The sequence below is a fragment of the Anguilla anguilla genome, chromosome 13, assembly GCF_013347855.1.
Source record: "Anguilla anguilla isolate fAngAng1 chromosome 13, fAngAng1.pri, whole genome shotgun sequence".
NCBI lineage: Eukaryota > Metazoa > Chordata > Actinopteri > Anguilliformes > Anguillidae > Anguilla > Anguilla anguilla.
Window position 1 is genome coordinate 11,752,350 of NC_049213.1, and position 20,995 is coordinate 11,773,344.

Here is a 20,995-nt window from a genome sequence, read left to right on the forward strand (position 1 = left end):
TAGAGAGGTTTTACGACCTGCAGACTTTACAATGGCTGGTGTAAGGGTATTTTGCTTTTAAAGTTCATGTTTAAAAGCAAGAAAATACACTTTAAAAAAAGCATGTACACAGATCTATGACAAAAATAATCAAGTTAAAAAATTGGACAAAAATGTTTCAGTGAAGGATTCACCATATTTTATTTAGAAAAACACTCAGGAACATACAGTTTTGAAAATGTGTTAACATGACTTTAAAGCATATGTTGCTCTTGGGTGCTAACTCAAGTAACCACAGTCCTTTCACGAATAAAAAAAACCCTGAATACTTAATACAGAAATGACTATATTAGTGATTATTTGAAAAAGCGTATCGACAAATATATCTGCAAAGCATTTGGAGATCATAACACAGTGTGAAAGCTGAAATAATAGATTTTTGTAGAAGCATTGAACATCCCCTCCCTTAGAACAGGCCGAGTCTAGCAGAAGCACAAATAAAAGTCTGCAATCAGCTTCAGCTTTGAAACTGAAGCAAATGCTGACAAAACAGGGCTTTTCATTAGCCTTAAAGTCTATTCAGACTGCAAAACGGAACACGCCAGCACACGCGCAAATCTCCAACACTGAGGGTTACAAGGCTCTGAAGTGCCGTCAGAAATGGCTGTACCTACAGTACTCAGTTTATCCCACAACTGCAACTTTGCAAAGTAAATACGAGATTCTCTCATCCACTACTTAACACTTGTTTTATCATGACTGCCAACATCTCCCAGAATGCCCCCCTACCCCCCCCCCCCCCCCCCCCCCCCCATTGAAAAAGTTTGGTTGATGAACAGCTTCTCTCACATTCGCGTACTTCAGTCTTGGTCAATCTTTGGGTCTCCGATGTGGGGCAGAGTTTACTCGTGGCTGACGAGGCTAGGATCTTGTCTGGGGGGCTGCGAGCATAACAGCTTGGTTCCTGTGTGTGATATGTATCTGGAGGGGCAATACAAGGCAATTCGAGAAACACCGTCATTGGTGAAATGACAAAGACAAAACTAATCAATTTAGAATAATTAATACTGTATTAATGAATGAGGGAAGTGGGACATTGGGTTTACATTCCTTAACCTGGTTTAATCACTGCCCGTGTCTACTTAGAACAGTGCAGCCAGTACTAAAAAATAGCGCATGCATTTCATGGCATTGCATTTCTCATCCAGAGGGACTGCTAGCCACAGCCAGCTGGCCCTGGATTTTGTCATGTGACTTGGGTCTAATGCCCAGTTCAGACCAAAGATTCGCTACACGAACAGGTGCAACTGGCGATTCCTTGCAACATTCTAAAACTGGCCAACTGCGATCAGACAACTTGAATCGGCTGCAATGGCGAGCGCCGGCATCAGACGCTCTGAGACGAGCGGTTCACACCGCTGCAACTCCTCTCAGGAACACTCTAAACGGTTTTGTTGCATCGCAAAACTTTGGTCTGAACTAGGCTTAAGGGCGCATCGCCGCCCTCGAGCGAGCGCATCGCCCCAAAACGCGCCGCACTGGGGTCCCCCAGCCGGCGGCCCTCGTCCTCAGCCTGCGGGGAACCAGCGCGGGGAACAGCATCGCATCACAGTCATTTAGCGTGCGCTCTTATCCAGAGCCACGGAGAACACCACAGGACGCGAGCACGTTCCCCTGATTTACAACAGGCCAACAGGCCCAGACCCGGCTGACGGTTTTCCCCGACCAGCCAGCGGGTGGCATTCCCTTTTCATTGGTGAACAATGCACGGGGGCATTAATGTGATGCGATGTAATCCCAGGCCTGCCTGTGTGCATGGGTGTAGGTGCGGCGCAGAGTAATGGCTGAGGCCAACACTCACGGTGCAGGGGGGCTGCATCCAGGGCTCTCCATCGATCTGCATGGGCAGTGCTTTATTCGTCCTGAGAGAGGGGGAGACGGAGGGGGAGAGCGAGATGGAGGGAGGGAGGGAGGGAGGGAAAGAGCAAAGCAGCAAAGGAGTTTTACAAACACATTGTCTGCACCTCGCCTCTCCTCCGACGCCACTCACAGTCAGCTTCTGAGGTAACCGCTGTGGTCGGCTGCGATGCGGTGGGTTCCTGAGAGTTGGGGAGTTGCGGAGGAGTCGCCCGCCCCCCCCCCCGTCCTGACAGAGCGTCCCCGGAGCAGCTCGAGGCAGCGTGTAATTTGCGCGACTCGCTGCGAAGATGCGCTCCGCTAATTCGGCCTTAAAATCTAATTTCACGCTCGTCTGTAATTAGCGAACTCAGGATGACAGGGAGTGAATAAGAGGGGGCCGACGCATTAGGAGATATGAGGCCGTGGGCCAGGAAGGGAACTGCAGAAGCGTGCGGAGTGTGGCCTTCATGCCTGTACGTGTGTGTGTGTGTGTGCTGTGTTTAGAGGGTCGCTCTCCTCTACCTGATTGTGATCTGTGAGGTTATGGCCAATTTCTGTGCGGCGCTCTTCAGTCCAGTGTAGATCTGTCCCATCTCCATCGCCCCCTCCAGCCCCACCACCTCCAACCGTTTGTCACTCAGGTCTGTGGGAGGGGCAGAACACACCACACAAGCTATGGTACACCCAGATTATACACAAGCACACAATGACACACCCACACACACACATATACACACACACGCACATCCACACCCACACACACACACATCCAGGCAAACACAAATATGTAGGCACATACAAGCCCTTACACAGGCACACACAAACATAGGCTCAGGTTCACGCATGTGCACGCACACAAACGCACATCTTTATACAAGCAATTTCATGTTTCATTAACCGTTCCCTAATTTAAATGTTGAATTGTAAGTGAACCCCAGTTCCACCTTCTGTCAGCTAAGGATGGCCACTCTGACACGTGCACACTCGGAAACACGTGCGCTCTGAAACGTGCACATTCTTAAAAGTGTGCGCTCAGACACGTGCACGATCTGAAACGTGCACAGCCAGCTGGCACATTGGGACAAGTAGAACACAGGGTGCCGCTATAGCACCTGAGGGAATTCCCTGCGGACAGAAGCACGCCCTGGGCAACGCTGTGGCCAATCACATCTCATCAGTGAGGCTCACTGTTACAGTCAGCATTGACACGGTCAGGGAGTACATTCTGGATGGCAGGGCACATCACTGCATCACGCGTGACATCACATCACGTCACTGCATCACACGCGACAGTACATCACGTCACTGGTGGCAGTGCAGTGCAGGGAACTAGTGCTCGTGCCTCTGTGGGTGAGGGTCCGATTCCCTTGAGTGAGTGAGTGAGGTATTTAACCTGAACCGCTTCAGTGAATACCCAGCTGTATTAATGGATTGTGGGTAAAGAATGTAAGTTGTGTACAGTAACTTGCTCTGGATAAGAGCATCTGCCAAATCCATAAAATGCAAAAATAAAAAATAAAAATGTGGGTGTGCCACCCAGAAGCTCCCCCCTCCCCATGCACACACACATACACACAAACACACACACGCACACAAACACACACGCACACACACACGCACACACGCACACACGCACACATACGTTCAGCCCTGGCGCTTACTTTGGAAGCTCTCTTTCAGAATGCTGGGGTCGGTGACGAGCTCTGGCAGCTTCTGCCCCGCCTTGCCCTGGGACCTCTTGCCCCACAGTTTGGAGCCGCCGTAGATGTTGTGAATGTTGAGCACGGCGATGGTTTCCAGGGAGAGGTTGCTCAGGTCCAGCGGCTTCCCACAGCACTGGGCCGAAGGCAGAACCACACACACTATCAGCCCTTTAAAATCCCAGCAGGGGACTCAAACCAACAAGCATGCTCGCATAAAACAGCACATTTTGAAAATGGGGCGTCATCTGGTCGTACTGCTCACGTGAAATGAGAATGATCGCACCTCACCCAACATAAACACTAAAGGCCTGATTGACAAAGGCTTTTAGCACATGCAAAACCAATAACATGACCAATAACTGGTCATGTTGTTTGTTCTGCACCAATCATTGGTGGTGTTATTGGTTGAGCTTGTGCTTAGTAAATCAGGCCCTGAAAGATCACACTCTACAGACCTGACTGTCAGTGGGCCCGGGTTCTCACCCGCTCTACAGACCTGACTGTCAGTGGGCCTGGGTTCTCACCCCGCTCTACAGACCTGACTGTCAGTGGGCCTGGGTTTTCACCCCGCTCTACTGACCTGACTGTCAGTGGGCCTGGGTTCTCACCCCGCTCTACAGACCTGACTGTCAGTGGGCCTGGGTTCTCACCCCGCTCTACAGACCTGACTGTCAGTGGGCCCGGGTTCTCACCCACTCTACAGACCTGACTGTCAGTGGGCCTGGGTTCTCACCTCGATGCTGACGCTCTCCTTCAGCTTCTTGCAGGAGGCAGAGAGGGTCTCAGAGGTGGCCAGCTCAAAGTACCACAGCTTGTTCTTCATTCTGGAACATTCCCTTGAGTTACGGCGTATTCTAACACACGTGTGTGTGCGTGTGTGCGTGCGTGCATGCGCATCTGCGTGAGTGTGTGCGCGCGCATGTGTGTGACTGTGTGCGGTGTGTGTGCATGTGTGTGTGTGTGTGTGTGCGTGCGTGTGTGTGACTGTGTGCGTGTGTGTATGTGTATCTGTGTTTGTGTATTTTTATTTTGATTTTCTGCTGGGTCTCAGGAGGATGTTTGACCATGTGACAAACAGAGGCTTTAAAACGCGACAGAAAATCCTGAATGAACGATGCGTTTACCTGCTATTGAACTTCTGCGGGTGCTTTTCTCTCATGGTGTGAAATCTGTGGGCAATCGAGGCATCCTGCAGGAGGTCAAAGTTCGACAGCCTCAAGCTCACAGCCAGTCTGCTTCTCACATGGTTCCAGGTTCACCTCAGGCTTCGAAGGTATGAACTCACCACTCCGATGGTGAAGTAGTTGTTGATGATGTCATAGGGAACGGGATCCCCGATCACCTGGCTGTCCTCGGGGATCACCTGCACGCTCCAGCGATCCATCAGAACCGGCAAGCTGCTCTCGATCTCCTTCAGGATCTGAGACAGATCCGCTCCTTCGTAGCCTACAGGAGGAGGTCAGACGCACGTAAGCAAAGGCGTGCATGTAGCCATGGGCGCACACACATGCGCACATTCACATATACGCACATGCACACACACACACACCAAAAGAAACACATTAAAAATGCTGTTTTAAAACACAAACTTAATTAATGGTATGTTTCTCCAGAATGTACCTACATTAACTTTGTGACGTACTCCTACTAAAACTGAAACGTAATTCTGTTTTGTACTTATGCATGTATTTTGTGGTAAAGCCATACCAGGGGCTAGTCACTGACTTACTGATGATGAGTGGCATGATGAAGATTATAAGGCTGGTAAATAAATGAGTGGGTTTTTTCTTGTTCATTTCAACTGTGCTGATATGACCTATAGTTTTCATTTCTGTTTTCTTTCCAGTTTTTGAAAGGTAAATTTGACAGTGTACTTTAAGCAATATGTTTCTTCAATCATTCCCCTAGCATATGTATATTATTATGTGTAGTGTTTGAATAAAACAAACCCAGGAGCAGTAACTGGTCTCTTGTTTCTAAATAAATTCTATAATGGACATTATTCATATCTGAGCAGTTTGTGAAGCTGAATGTGAGGGGGAAGCAGAGAGGAAACAGGGGCTCACCTCCCCCCCACCCCAGGGACCGCGCCAGGTCGTTCCCGGTGCCCAGGGGCAGCACGGCCACTGGGGGGGACACCCGCAGCTTCGCCTTGTCTGGGGAGAAGGGAGTACAGGGGACACAGGCAGGTCTCACACAGTAATAATGGAGGGAGGGGTGGTTGGGTTAGGGACACACAGGCAGGTCTCATACAGTAATAATGGAGGGAGGGGTGGTTGGGTTAGGGACACACAGGCAGGTCTCACACAGTAATAATGGAGGGAGGGGTAGTAGGGTCAGGGACACACAGGCAGGTCTCATACAGTAATAATGGAGGGAGGGGTGGTTGGGTTAGGGACACACAGGCAGGTCTCATACAGTAATAATGGAGGGAGGGGTGGTTGGGTTAGGGACACACAGGCAGGTCTCACACAGTAATAATGGAGGGAGGGGTAGTTGTTACCAAAATACCAAAGGCGGACCCTAGATACAGATGATGGGCCACGATTGGTTGAATGGGCTGTTTATCAAGTCATGTAGACACATAGATTACAAGAACGGTTTACACAATAAATACTCAAATCCAAATCTGGCCCTGGTTTTCTTTCCCCCCAGGTAATTAACTAATTGTTCAGTTAGCGCTATTTGATTGGCCAGACTGTCTTCACACCTGACTTCCAGGTAAAGGGAGGGTGGAAAACCAGCAGTTCTTGGACCCTGAGGGCCGTGATTTGAGTAACAGGGGATTACACGAACATCACTGGATTTCACAGGAGGGGGGGGGAGTCTCTCACCTATGGCATCCAGAATCCAACCAACAGTGCCGTCCCCTCCACACACCAAGATCCTGTATTGCTGTAGGTTCTTGAAGAATTTCAGTCTGACATGCACACACACAGACACACACACATGCACACACACGCACACACACACGCACACACACACACACGCACATGCACACACACGCACACACACACACACACGCACAACGATCACACAGAGATTAATACGGCTCTTACATTAAAGGGGAGTTCCAACACTCCAAAAAGTTACACAGGCCCATACATTATTTTCTTCCATAACGTGTCCCTCAATGAGAATTCACTATTGGTTCCATGAGTATTCTCTTATAACAGGGAATAATATAATATGACACTCCAGTATGCCCAAATCCAGCCCACATAAATGAATGACCAGCATAGCATTTTCTATAGCCACCACCAGGGGGAGACTGCTTACACAGAAATTGTAAGTACTTTACAGCAGACAAAATTTGAATTTGGGTAAAAAATGGGCAATAATCAGAGGTGGAATGTCTCGGTCTCAGAAGGTAAAAGTCCTGCCATGTGTTTCTCCCACCCACCCAGCCAGCTGATTTCACTAATTAGCCCCACCTCCTGGCTGAAGAAATGCGCTAATTAGCAGATCCAGGTGACTGGAACAAAATACTGGGGAGGACTTTTACTTTCTGAACCTGGATTTTCAACCTCAGGCCATAAACTAGTAACAGCACAGAGTCAGGGTGTTAAAAGAGTACCGGGAATTATGATCGGGTGCAGGCCAATGCACACTGTGTAAGACTATACCGAATCGATCGATACAGAAATGTATCTGATCGATATTAATCAGAAATGCCTGATATTAAAGACTGTGCTTATCTGGGCAGGCTAATGCTGTAATGACTGGCTGAGATCAGGATGAGTACTTCCATATTAGCCCCTGCAGTGTGGTTTCACACTAGAAGAGCAATCCTTACCCAGGCCCAGGCCCTCCATTGGAGAGATTGTACACCTGTCGAGGGTTCAGCAGGTACTGGAATTTGCGCAGAACCCTGGAAGGCAGAGCCCAACATGTTGTCAAACGCAGAGCAATAGACGGGAGGACCAGCTACTGACTCATTAACACAGGAAATACAGTTCTGGCACCAGGACTTGAACATCCTACAGCTTAATGTGAGTGAGGCGAAAGAACTAGCGGTGGATTTCAGAAAGAAGCCTATTGCCATTATTGATGTGTGAAACTGAGCTGTATGTCAGTGAAGAGAATTACAAAACTGGCTGCAATGTTAAACCAGAGGCACTGAATGAAGAGGGACAGATGAAACCTTTGATGTCTGTACGAAGACAACGTACATTCAGACCCTTTGTGTGCAGCTTGTGCAGACAGACTGCAGGTGTCCGATGAACCAGAAGGGGGCGCCGGTGGACATACGGCAAACCAGCAGACTAAAAACCCTCCCTCTTTGAGTGACCCTATGGAAAATGGGCCTGTAGGGCTGTCAGCCAATCGGCACAGTCTGAATACAGTACCAGAGAGTGGGGCCCATCCACACAGTGGAACAGTGTCTGAGTAGGATAAGGTACTCAGTAGCCCCATTGAGATGCTCCATGACTGACCTAACCCCACCCCTGCCCCTCCCCTTCTGGTTGACACTGGCTCCTTCTCCTAACTGCCCCTAGTCCTGCCCCATGACAACAGCAAACCCCACCTACCCCAGCCAGCTCCACCCACAGACCTGTCACTCACCTCTTGCCTTGTTTGCCCCCACTCTTGGGGTTAACGAACACCAGGAGGGGGTGTGTGTCTGGAATTGGGCTGATCTGCAGGGACGGGAAATAACTGTTACCAGAACCGACAGAAAAAAGTATGCCTCACACATTTTGCGTCAGCGTGTGTGTGCACATGTGTATGTGTGTGTATGTGGGGCGACATAGCTCAGGAGGTAAGAGCGGTTGTCTGGCAGTCGGAGGGTTGCCGGTTCAATCCCCCGCCCTGGGCGAGTCGAAGTGTCCCTGAGCAAGACACCTAACCCCTAATTGCTCCCAATGAGTTGACTGGTACCTTGCATGGCAGCCTTTCACCATTGGTGTGTGAGTGTGTGTGTGAATGGGTGAATGAGAGGCATCAATTTTAAAGCGCTTTGGATAAAAGCGCTATATAAATGCAGTCCATTTACCATGTGTGTGTATGTGTGCGCGTGTGTGTGTGTGTGTGTTTGTGAGTGTGCATATGTCCGTGCGTGTGTGTGTGTGTGTGGGCATGTGTGTGCGTGAGTGCGCGTTTGCTTGTGCATGTAGGTGTGTGTGCGCATGTGTACGCATTGTGTGTGCTCTTACCTGCAGGAGCTGGCCATCAGCAGTGTAGTTGTGCACGTCCTTGCTTTCTGAGACACCGGGACAGTGAGCTTTCACAGCCATGGGATCCTCCTTTGGGATCATTAGAGGACAGAGACGGGGCAGACAGGACCAGCCAGAGAGAGCAGAACAGAGAACACAAACATTATGGAGCAGACAAAACCTAAGGACTACGCTATAAGTTCTGGAAAAAGTGCTCCACTTCCTTATAAAACAAGACAACAACCACTGATATTTGTTAAATGCCAAAAACAGAAAATCAATAATATGCACAGAAACTAAGAACACACTTACTCATGTTTCATATTTATTTCTTACACTTTTATGCGCTGCTCTCATGAATAAAAACCCAGTCTCCACTACCCCCACCCCCACCCACAACCAAAAGAGCCCCTCAATAATCTTCCAAAAGTGTTGTTGCGTGGCTCTGAACATCGAGCTGCGATATCACAATACTCTGTGTAATGAAGGGTTTCTGCCCCAGTGTAACCTCAAACATGCTGCTAGGTAACCTCACAGTAAGAAGCACCTTTATGGGGTAGATGGCCCAGGGGGGCAAGATGTGGTCCCGGTTACACCCGCAGTCACACTCAGTGGGCAACAGGGACACGCACTTGTCATGAACCTGAAAGGAGGCAGAGATGTGTCAAGGCACAGGGCATTCCATCAACCCTTTGAAGAGTAGGCTTTCTGGAATGTTCTTTCAAAATTCTAAGCCAGTGTTCTACATTACATTACATTACATTCATTTAGCAGACGCTTTTATCCAAAGCGACGTACAAAAAGTGCATTTTCATGATCGTAGACAACTGCTGAACACGGGTTCAGTAAGGTACAATTACTTATTTTGTAAAGCTATTTCTAGCCGAGAACAAAGAACACTATCCTGGTCTAACATCTGCAAAGCCAAACTAGGCAGAAGAATAAGCTAGAGTATTAGGACAAATACAATTTACCAAGAAGTGCAGGGATGGGGCAACATGTAACAAGTGACAGGAGAAAGGGTTTTTTTTTTTTTTTTTTAAATATATATATACACAGCGTGGTGGTGGTTATTCTAGGTATAGTCTGAAGAGATGAGTCTTCAGGCCACGGCGGAAGATGGATAGTGAGGGGGAGGTTCGGAGAGGGACGGGGAGTTCGTTCCACCACTGGGGAGCTAGGGTGGAGAAGCTCTGTGATCCCTTTGGGCGGGTGGGAGGAGTTCTAGCACTCCATTGTTTTCAATTACCAGTGATGATTGTTACATCAGCATTAGAATGTTCACTTAAGAAGATTGCAAGCACATATTTGTGACCTAAATGCAGGTTTACTATTAGGCAAAGTATGATCGTTGCCACTGGTGATTACCACGTTTGACAGACATTTAGTTTATACTAGAGCGATGGACGATTTGTCATCGTCGCTATCATCATTGCGCCCACATCGCTGAGACTTAAATTGTACTGAACTTTGACCCCATCGCTAGCTCTCTTGTCATGACAATATTACTATAGAATGTGATCATCTCCTGTAATTATCTTTAGCGAAGTGTAAAGTCATCAACTAGCCTAACCTTATAATAAAATGGAAGACCACAAATTGTTGAGAGTTTGATAAACACAGTTACAATGTTTCTGTGCCTGTCTGCTGCCGACCGGGTGGACTGCAAAGATTCCATTAATGACTCCAATTTAGTGACATGTTCTTAGTTGGTTACGTGTTTATATATTTCATGAGCAACAGCGTTCAATACCAATGTTGAGCGATAATGTAATGTTGGTGGAATGTTGGTTCGATCACACATTGCCTAACTATAAACTGGCATTTACACCATAAAGGGTTAAAACAAATGAATGTCACACAACCAGAAAGCATAGTTCAAGACAGCCACAGGCATTTGTGGTTTTTCTGAGCTGTATTTCTAAGACTGTAACTACTGAATAGGGACAGCAGAGATATTCATACATTATTTTCTTTTTCGATTTTTAGACTTAACTGTCATAGCCCTGGGCTATCCTTAACCTCAAGCTATCTTTAGCACTGGGCTAGCATCCAGCATATCTCAAACTAGCTTTCTTTGTCTCACTTTATCCCAGGCTTTATAGCTTCATTTAACCCAGGGATGGCCAGCAGATTTGAATATTCGCAAATCAGGAGTTCTCACCAAAAAGGTGGTGTTAGTTTTACTATGGTTTAAGGTCGCTCAATCCAACTTTTGAAAGAAGCTTAGCTTGGAGCAAAGGATTCCTTCAGCCCATGCATATGAACATTCTAGAATGCTCTAAGCCAATTAATAATCACAGCGATAAAAGCCCTGTTGGCCCACTAGTGATTTGGGGTTCTGCCCAATGGATGGGAGTAAACGAGCCTTCACCTTGACATGGCACCACACGCAGTGTTTGCCCGTCAGACTCCTGTAGCTCTTGATTTTCTTCTGGCAGCTGGCACACTTGCCGCTGTTGCAGCCCCCAGAGACCCAATCGTGAAAAGCGACCTGAGGCGGGGGGAGGGGATAAGGCAGACAGACAGATGGATGGACGAATCAAATCTGGACAGCCCCGCAAAGTGACATTTACATGGCGCTAACACCGGCAAAGGAGGGAGGGTATTCAGGCGCCTTGCATTACAGCGCTCTACTGCTCTCTAGCGCCCCCGCTGGTGGAGCCAAACTTGTAGACTGCAGTTTGATAAGAAGCTGACATCACAATGCTTTGGAAGAGAGCGCACGCTTGTCTGCGCTTTCCAGAATCGATAGCGGAGGTTGTAGCAATGAGAGCTAAAGAATACGATTAGGAAAGCATTAAAGAATTGGTTATTGAACACAGCCGGTGTTTCAGCTATACAGTCTCACCCCTGTTTCTTCTTTGGACTTGACAAAGGTGTGAGCGCAAGGGGCGGGATTCTTGTTGGCACAGCGTCCATGGACAGTGTATTTGCAGCCTAGGAAAAATGATGGAAATAAAGTAAGAAGAGTGTGCATACAGACATATGAAGGGAGACTCCTTGTGGATGGAGGTGGTGCTTACATTTGCAGTGTAAGCCCTGTTTGCGCAGTCCCAGGAGCATGTTCTGACACACGTTGCAGTAAGCAGGCTTCTTGAAATTCTTCATCCTCCACAAATGCTGTCCATCCTTCTGGATCATCTGAGAAATGAAGCGATGAAGAAGAAGCAAAGGAGGGAGGGTGAGAAGGAGAAACGTCAAAACTTTTCCTGAACAGACTAAAAAAAACCTCCAAACGGCCACACTATGCAATTTGACAGTTCTGCTGGGGAAGCAGAACAAATTCTTGTAAAGTCTTTATGAAAGTCATGTATATATGGATCCATTTTATCGAGGTGATAGCTTATTGATGAAGGCTGCAGTCAAACCTCATGAGTAGATCCCTGGCTTCTGCTGTGCCATTCATCAAGGTGGAATTCATCACTTGAAATTTCTCGCTGCCCTTTAATTTGGCACATGAGACGTCAATCATCAGCTGTGACCATAATATGAGTGAGGACTACTGGAAAAGGGGCGGGGCATGCTGTTTCCGACTTGTTCTTTCTTTTTCCCCATACGTGAATGTCACATTTAGGAGCCCTTTATCACTCTGCAGTCCAGCTAAACCACAGTGCCATTTAATTAGATTCTGAACCACATTTACCCACAAGGCCACATATCTGGAGTGGCCCGACAACTACCTGGGTGACACTACAGTCAATTTTGTCCCACCCCCCTGGAGCAGCCAGGCTCAATCAGCACTAACTGGGGCAGAATTCAGTGCCTATACTATGCTACGCTACACTACATTACGCTTATAGTCGGTGAATTAGTGGGATGCACCAACCAACAACCCTAAGGGGGCAACATCTTCACAAGTTACAGCCACAAATGTGCCCTGTGATTGACCACAGTGCACTGTCAGTGTTTTGAGTAAAAATATTGTATGTTGCTGCATTGCCTGACAAATACAGAGTAGATTCCCATGCAGTTGTTCATGGCAGCGTGGCATTTTTAGAGTTTCTACACAGCAACAAAAATGGAGGCTGAGGTGGAGGAATACGGGCCCGGGGTCCTCACCGCCAGTCCCAGCAGCACCAGCAGGGGCACGTTGTTCATGCCGCCCTCCACCCACTCCTGCAGGGACACCGTACCGCTGCTGTCCGCATCAATGGCAGTCATCATTTCCTGGAGAACCTGACCAATGACATCACAGAGTCACAGCCCTTTCCTCTCTGCTGGCCCCACCCACTCTCACGTCACACCCCACTCCTCACGCAGTGTTTACCGGTCAGTTTAGGCCATACCAGAATAATTATATTTCCAATATATCAAATTATATATTTTGTTAAAAAAAAATACATTTACATTTAATTTCATAGAATGGAAAATACATCTTTAAAGGCATACTATGCAGGAATTTTAGCCTTGCTGAGGTACAATAAAACACACCAACCCCTCTCCACACAAGAGCATCCAGAAACATCCTGAAAACATATAATTTATTGGTCTGTATAAATAATTGCCAAATATTTTCTCACATTTAACATATATTTCCTTTTTGGATCATGAAATGGCACAAATTTTATGTCCTCTTGAGTATGAGGTTTTCTTTGTTATGTATTTCTAATATATGCCTTCTCCATGTATTTTATAAGAGCAAAATATTTTTAACAATGTTTTATTTATATATGCTTGGTGTGGGAGGGCAAAAGTGTGCTGGAGTGGTTATAACAACACATTTGAGAAGTTACAGGCAGTCAAAGAAGACAGCCACTGGGAGCTTGAAAAGGGTGCTTTTTACATGAACTGCTTCAATAATAAACCTGAACTGCTATAGTAATAAACATGATCTGCTTCAGTAATAAAATACAAACTGCTCAAAACTACAAGCACTGAAGAACACCCTGAAAAGCACAATTATGATATGTATTTGAAGTTTATCTATCCATCTACAAAAAAAACCAGCACAGGAGAGACAGAGTTTGTTGGAATCCAGAAATGAGACAGTTTTACTGAGCCTCTTTAGGGTGAAGAGTGAAATTAGACAGCGTGTGGTGCAGGAAGGGCGCTATCGTGCCCCTCACCGGTCTGAGCTCGGTCACGTCCCACCCCAGGTAGTCTGCAGCTCTCATCATCTGGGCGATAATGCGGTCCACTTCCTGACAAAACAAAACCACTGGCTGGCAGGTGAGACCTTCCAAGCTCTCAACGGCTTTGTACAAGGAGGGTTTTGTTAATAGCTCTGGGTCGGGCATTATGCTGAAAGGCTGATTTATGTGGGTTTACAAAGCACAAAGTAGCGCAGAGTTTAAGTGTACCCAAACCCATAGCAACGCACTTACGCTCCAATCAAATCTAACCGCAAAACCCTTTAGCCCTTAAACTTCATAAGCAATAAAGCACGGCTCTTTGGAATGACTTGCACAGCATTACAAGTCTGGCACACCCTCAAACCAAAGGAAATTGAGTGAACAACGACAAAAATAATGCAAGCTGTCGACACCAAGCTCTGAGTTTGGATCTTGGTTAAAAAAAAAAAAACTTGTAACCCAGGGACAACACATTCAAACCAAACTAAGAACCCTGTAAGGCCTGCCCACCAATGGCGTTTGAGTGTGAAGCTGCAGAGCTGAGGCTACTTCACTGCCGGATACTCGCCACACTTACCGAGCTGTCGAGGAACCCATTGCCATCTTTGTCGTACAGTTTGAAAACAACTGTAAGTGACAGGGAGAACACACAGATGTTTGACTGACATAACCCATTGACTACAGCAGTGGATAACACATTGATAACTCGCCTAACCGGTTTTCTTTATTTAAAATAATACCAGCACACCCTGCAGCCATCCAGGGCCAGGGTTGGCTTCAGACTGCATACACACAGCATAAGAACAGGTAAACTAGAGTTGACAGCCTCCAGCAAAACAAAGTAGACCACAAGAGAGCTGGGACTGGCCGAGCGGAGCACCGGGACTCACATTCCAGCTTGTTGGAAGGCAGTCCGTCTTCCAAGAGAGAGAAGTAGCAGGACACGTCCTTCAGAAACACGCTTTCTGAAAGAGAATGAAACACCGAACATAGAGGCACCTTCAACTACACACTGACAAACCCGTTAGGACCAGAGACAGACAGCGGGCAACACACTCACATGTATTTATTTAACTGGATGTCACATTCTCTGCTCAAGCATTTTTTGTTCATACATCTTTTTAAAAATTATTACCTATTTTATTTTTATTGAATGTCCATTGTAGTGTATTATCTCAGCATAGTAGAACATATGGGTTCTTGATATTAAGATCAGAGACTCATGTCCCCTACAAGGGACAAAAATGAATTGCGGAAATGAATCTTAGAAGGTTGAAGTAGAACACTTGCTTAATAACTAATGAGTTTTCTAAGTATGAATTGTCCCTATTCTTATTGCAAGGCCTGTTGGATAAGTAGCATGTGCCACATGCTATAAGGCTCAGTTCACTGGCCCACAAAGCCATGCAAACCAGCACCAGTACTCAGACAGTAATTTGGGAAGTGGATTCTGATTTCTGCTGAAGTGGATGCTGATTTCTGTAATGACCATGAGGACTAATGACCTGGGACCTTACCGCAGAACCAGGAGACTCACTTGGTGTCGGACTGTCGGCCACGTCGGCCTCAGGCTCTGAGTTTTGGAAGTAGCAGAAGAGGCGGTCGCAGAGATCGTTGGGGAAGTCGTCCACCTCTAAGTAGGTGCTCAGAAAGAGCCGGAAGCCTTCCTGATTGATAGACTAATCAAACAGGTACAAAGCAATAAGCGTGAGAGCACACAACACCGCTGCATTACACACACTGATGTACAGCGAGCTTAACAATGACAAACAATTCTGTGTATAACATTACACTTTGGTTCAGCATTAGGGCTGAGTGTAGGGTTTAGGGGAAGTGCTTCAGGGTTAGGGCAGACTGTAGGGTTTAGGGGAAGTGCTTCAGGGTTAGGGCAGACTGTAGGGCTTAGGGGAAGTGGTTCAGGGTTAGGGCAGACTGTAGGGTTTAGGGGAAGTGGTTCAGGGTTAGGGCAGACTGTAGGGTTTAGGGGAAGTGGTTCAGGGTTAGGGCAGACTGTAGGGTTTAGGGGAAGTGGTTCAGGGTTAGGGCAGACTGTAGGGTTTAGGGGAAGTGCTTCAGAGTTAGGGCAGACTGTAGGGCTTAGGGGAAGTGGTTCAGGGTTAGGGCAGACTGTAGGGTTTAGGGGAAGTGGTTCAGGGTTAGGGTTCAGGACTTACCTCGCCCTGTCTATACTGGGACAATTTACCATCAGTTTCTAATTCCTTCATCACATCCTTCACTTTCAGGCTATGGTCTGCATGGAGAACAGAGAAGTTATAAGAAGGAGGGAAGATGCTGAGTGACAAAATGGAAACAAATAAACTTTACAATAAGGAGTTATTATAAGGAGTTTTCTGTTGGGAAAATGCCTCGATAGTAAATCTATTTTTTAAATACTGGAAAGAAATCAGACACAATTCAGGTTGTGAAAAGGTATGCTGTTGTCCTCATCACATTCAAGAGTACAATAATACAAATACACTTTAGTATTCATACTGAAAATGTTAAATTCATTTTGGCACTCATTTAATATTGACTATTAACTACAGATGTTGTCATTCATTGAATGTGATAGTATCTAGTCAGGAAGGACTGTATTGGGAGCATATCAGATTAAATTATGGGCAGGAAAATTAAGGAACAAGGAGATGATAAGGAATAAATGTGAAACCGTCTAAATTTGTACCCGTATTCTTCTTAGGGTATTGGTTAAGCAAGCGTGCACCCAAATTCTGTGCATTTACAAGAAATCAGAGAGCACAGAAATTAAAGTCTGTAAGGACTGAGTGTGTTGCCATTATGGTAATTTATGTGGGAAACCCTGAAAAGTGCCAAACCCTCTGTGCTGTACAGGTACGGGGTGTGCTCCACTAGCCCATAATTCCAACTAAGCCATGACAACAGGAAAAGCAAACAGACACCAGGAATTTCGCAGGAATCGCTCGAGGGGGAGAGGAAGAAAGGGTCAGATGGTAAACTGCTTTTTGTCCACACGGCAACTGGGAAATGATCCTGCCATTAAATAAACGTTGCAAACGCACACCAAGCCAAGTCAAACAATAAATGACTCAGGACCAGATTAATCTACGGAAATAGTTGTAGTGCAAAGACCTTTGGTGTATTGCGGCTCTGCTGCGGTCGCAGATACCGACACATTGAAGACTGACTGACAAAGACTATCTCTGTTTACGCAGCCAAATAAATTAAACTGCCTCTTTCCTCACTATTTTATGTAGTTTAAAAGAGGAGGGGGTAGGGGCATGGACACCGCCTCTGACACACACACACACACACACATTCATATCACAGATAGTAACCCCCCAGTTCCTGGCCTGTCTTATCTCCAGGCTATGCTGGCCAAGCACTTTGAAGCTTCCTACGGTTGAGAATGGCCAACTGGTGAATTACATGTCTGACATTCCCTCTCTGTGAAGGGTTCATTACCACCCCTCTATGTGATGAACCTTTAACACCATCAGGTACCCAAGAGGAAACTTCCGTTTAAAAAACAGACACAATTACCTTTGTGGTAAGGGGCCATGATAAATCAGCTGTAGCAGGTCATATGCAAAAATTTCCATTCTCTCCTGTCAAATATTTGTGGTCTAACAACAGAACACCCTAAAATACATATGTTTTAACCCAAACAAACAAATTTTAGGGATGCCCCATTTTCTCATTTTACCAGCGCAAATCTCCAGTGCGGCACCTTAGTAAATATGGAAAAATGCTATTTGTCCTTTTAGTGTCTATAAGAAAGCCCTGCAATTCCTTGATAAATATGGCACTATTTGTCTTTCACAAGAAGGCAGAGCACCTTCACACAGGCTAAGACAAAACCGGACACCAGTATCAGCACATTAACTACTAGGCTATTATGCACCTGGTAAATAATACCAAACAGAAAAAAAAAGGATCAACGCCTTTCACAAGATGTCAGCGAGCAACATGTTTAGCCTGCATTTGTCTTCTCTTCAGTTCTTTATTTCGGTGGTTTGCTGTGGTAAATTTTATTTTATTTTTTAAATGAAAAACTTAAGAAAAAAACGAATGCCCGTGCTTAACCCTTCAGAAGCTTTTTGCAGTTGTCAGGGAGGGCGCAGGCTCGGGCAGAAAGGCGGGGGAATCTAGCGGGGCTTACAGTCCATGTACTGCTGCAGCTGAATGAAGTCCACCGGGCTCAGGTCCTTCCCCATGTGGTTGCTGTCGGACAACATGGTGCTCATATCGGGGCCGTCTGCCATCACACTGCCTGCGAGAGGTGTGCCGAGCCAGCCTGCACGAAACAGAGAAGCCCAAATTCACTCAGCTCCACGGGGATCTGAGGGTGCAGAAGCTAGCCAAAACCAGCTAAATTAGCTTCAGCATTTCTGTCTACGATTTGGCACTCAGAACAGCACTACTATGAACACATTTATAAGGCATAAAATCACAATTCTAAACATTACGACTGCATCTACTAAAGATTAACCTTATTATCAAGCTCATTCCATATTATTTAATGATGTGTCAACAAAAGCTTAACTGTGGACACCAATATTTAAGAAGCATAGGATATTCAACTCAGATGTTCAATTTGTTAAACAAAAAAGTAGCATATGATAAAGAACACAGAGTATCATAAAACTTTTTAAAAAATTTTAACAGGTAGTGCAAAGAGATCACACATTAGAAGGACATGGAGAGAAAAAAATTAGAATTATTATTAAATTAAAAAAACAGACATGAAATGGTTTTACCACAGCACTGCTGCCACACCCAGGGGAGTTCAGGTGAGAAAGATGAACTCAGCTGAACTAATTACTGGATACAATGAGGGCCTATCTAGGCATTTGACTACTGTCCCAAACATGAAAAGTGGACACAAAGTCATATTTGGGGAGGGAGGGAGCAGGGTGGCTACCACCATGAAGACTGTTCCCCTATGTTATTACTATGGAACAGGCTTATCCCGGTTCTGAAACAGGTGTACCTGTCACAGGTGCTATGAGGAAGCATGTGAAACCCCTCAGGATCTGGGGACAGTACGGGAGCAAAATGCAAAACGGAGGGTGACAGACGCAGGAAGTACAGTGTATTTATTCCCGCCTATTTATGTTGTCATGGAAACAACAGTACTTATGTGCAATTGTGTATTTGATTCATCCAGCTGATGTGTGCAGGAATAGTTATATCATCTACAGTGAGTTTTCAAGGAAAACTCGATGTCTTAATTTCTCAGCTGATTAAAAAATCTATTCATTATAAGATTTGATTCATCTTATAATGAACATGGATTTCAACAAATTATAGAACCCTGGGCAACTACAGCTCAATATACTAATATATATATATTTACTGTTACCTTATATTGAATTTCCTTGACTAATTACACTGAGAACATATCTATGATATCGAAATAATGAACTGTGGCAAGGCAGCTTGTTTCCTTTCTGTACAAAAGTTTTACTGGGGTTATACAATCAATCAGATTAGATTTATGGACGGCAGATTATTTTAAATTCTGGCAAAACCATACAAGTGAAATATTAATATTTTTAGATGAAGGGAAATATGCCTTGTGCTAATACTGATATAGTCATTTGTCAGTCATTAACACCTAATATCTGACACTGTCCAGTGCATTTTCTTTCCTGACCGTTTATACACATTTATGTCTGATAAATAAGGAAATGAAACTTTCGGTTTTCTTTTCAGAAAGTTAATGGCATTGGCATACATGTTGTTCTATTTAGCTGTTAAGACTCAGAAAAGTTTGAAGCGTTTTTGCAAATGGATCCAGCATGAGACGTCCTGGGTGTGTCACACAACACTGTTGCCAAGAAAATGAGCTGCTTTCAAACTGTTCACATGAACACGCACCACCGGAACTCACAGGCAGCGGGAAGACTCGCCGTTACAGGATCACAAAGATACGCAAGTGAGAAAGTTTAACAAGGAGGACAGGCCATTCAGACCCACAGGAAATTAATTCAGCCTGTACTTACAAGATGTCCCTCCTTATTGCGTAATCTGCAAGAACGAAAGGCCGCAGTCAGTTGCCACAGCGAATCCACTGTTGGTTTCCAGCTCCTTTCTGCTGTATTTGTTACTTTACTCCTCTCTTAAATCGTTAATGCGTCTGTATTGAATCTTGGTCAGCTTTTCTCACGGCCTATACGCAAGAACTCTCAGAAGAAGGACCCACCGCCGCAGTGTACCTGCGAGAACTCTTTGACTCATACCTGGGCAGACTTCAACCTGTTGTTTTGTTTGAAAAAAAAAAAACGTCAGCTGGCTGTTTTGCAGGAGATGACATCAACTGGGTATTCGTGCTCGCCTTCATTCCACGCCCTGTAACCGGAGAGTGGGCTGGATATTGGAAGGATTGTGTTTAACCCAAAATATCATTAAACAGTCTTGATCACATGTTACCTGTTCACGAAATCGAGCCCTTTCAAAGAAAAATTAAACCATGCTTTTCATACCTGCATATAAAAACTTGTTTTCAAGTGCATGCATTGCACATATGAATCAATGCTATGATACAATATAAATACGAATAAGGGCAAAGTCAAACACTCCTTTTCCCAACTAAATGTTTGTGTTTAATGGAACTGGAGACATTACCAAAATGTTTGCAACTGCCTTCTTCGGGGTGACAACGGGCGAAATCTACCCATCGAAAAAGCAGTAGCGAAAACACAAGTGTTCTAGCAAAATCATTTCAAATTACACTTTTCCTGTAGAGGAGTCTCTTCTTAATCTTCATAATTTTCCATTCTTGTGCTTCCCGTTTTCATCACCTCGTCCATGCGGGTGACGAATAAACAAGAACGGACCGAGAGACGGGGAATGTTCTCGAGGAAATGCGCATACCGTCCCACGCGATTCAAAGCGTGGAGTTCCTTTACGGGAGCCTGGCTGCCAGGCTACAGTTTGTGAAATAATACACATGCTTGCGAAATATTACACTATACCCGCATGCCCACTCACCTGCACTTGGCAAAACAGATGTAAAAAGATGTAATTCAAAAATCATGAATTTATACCGTAGCCTATATTTGGCACCAAAGTCAAAGGCCAGGAATTGAACCACCCGTAGCGGACGTGGAATCATTTATAGGCTGAGAGTTGTCTGCAATAGAGGGGCCACGACACCTCCCCAGTTGCATCCTATTTAGATGAGATTAAGAAGATATCCAGC

The 20,995-nt window shown here is 45.6% G+C and overlaps 1 protein-coding gene across 1 annotated transcript; it reads right to left on the reverse strand.

The window, feature by feature from the left end:
* Positions 1-153: 153 nt before the first annotated feature.
* Positions 154-20,130, reverse strand: dgkab (diacylglycerol kinase, alpha b). The gene is made up of 24 exons (XM_035386822.1): positions 19,797-20,130; positions 17,951-18,085; positions 15,987-16,063; positions 15,350-15,491; positions 14,703-14,777; positions 14,390-14,439; positions 13,807-13,881; positions 12,800-12,916; positions 11,764-11,881; positions 11,589-11,677; positions 11,112-11,231; positions 9,285-9,380; positions 8,738-8,827; positions 8,148-8,221; positions 7,378-7,452; positions 6,416-6,501; positions 5,648-5,737; positions 4,867-5,027; positions 4,706-4,770; positions 4,315-4,405; positions 3,540-3,714; positions 2,401-2,521; positions 1,841-1,901; positions 154-960 (listed from the first exon to the last, which is right to left on the reverse strand). The coding sequence occupies exons 2-24, from the start codon at positions 18,051-18,053 to the stop codon at positions 901-903; spliced, it is 2,211 nt and encodes a 736-aa protein (XP_035242713.1). The 5' UTR covers positions 18,054-18,085; positions 19,797-20,130; the 3' UTR covers positions 154-900.
* Between the last annotated feature and the right edge of the window lie 865 nt (positions 20,131-20,995).

Excerpts from the sequence above, each read along its gene's own strand:
- dgkab (XM_035386822.1), bottom strand. The coding sequence starts at position 18,053 with ATGGCAGACGGCCCCGATATGAGCACCATGTTGTCCGACAGCAACCAC. Across the intron at positions 13,882-14,389 it reads ATGGGTTCCTCGACAGCTCG|GAAGTGGACCGCATTATCGC; the intron begins GTAAGTGTGGCG and ends TTGTTTTGTCAG. Across the intron at positions 11,678-11,763 it reads ACAGGGCTTACACTGCAAAT|GCTGCAAATACACTGTCCAT; the intron begins GTAAGCACCACC and ends CATTTTTCCTAG.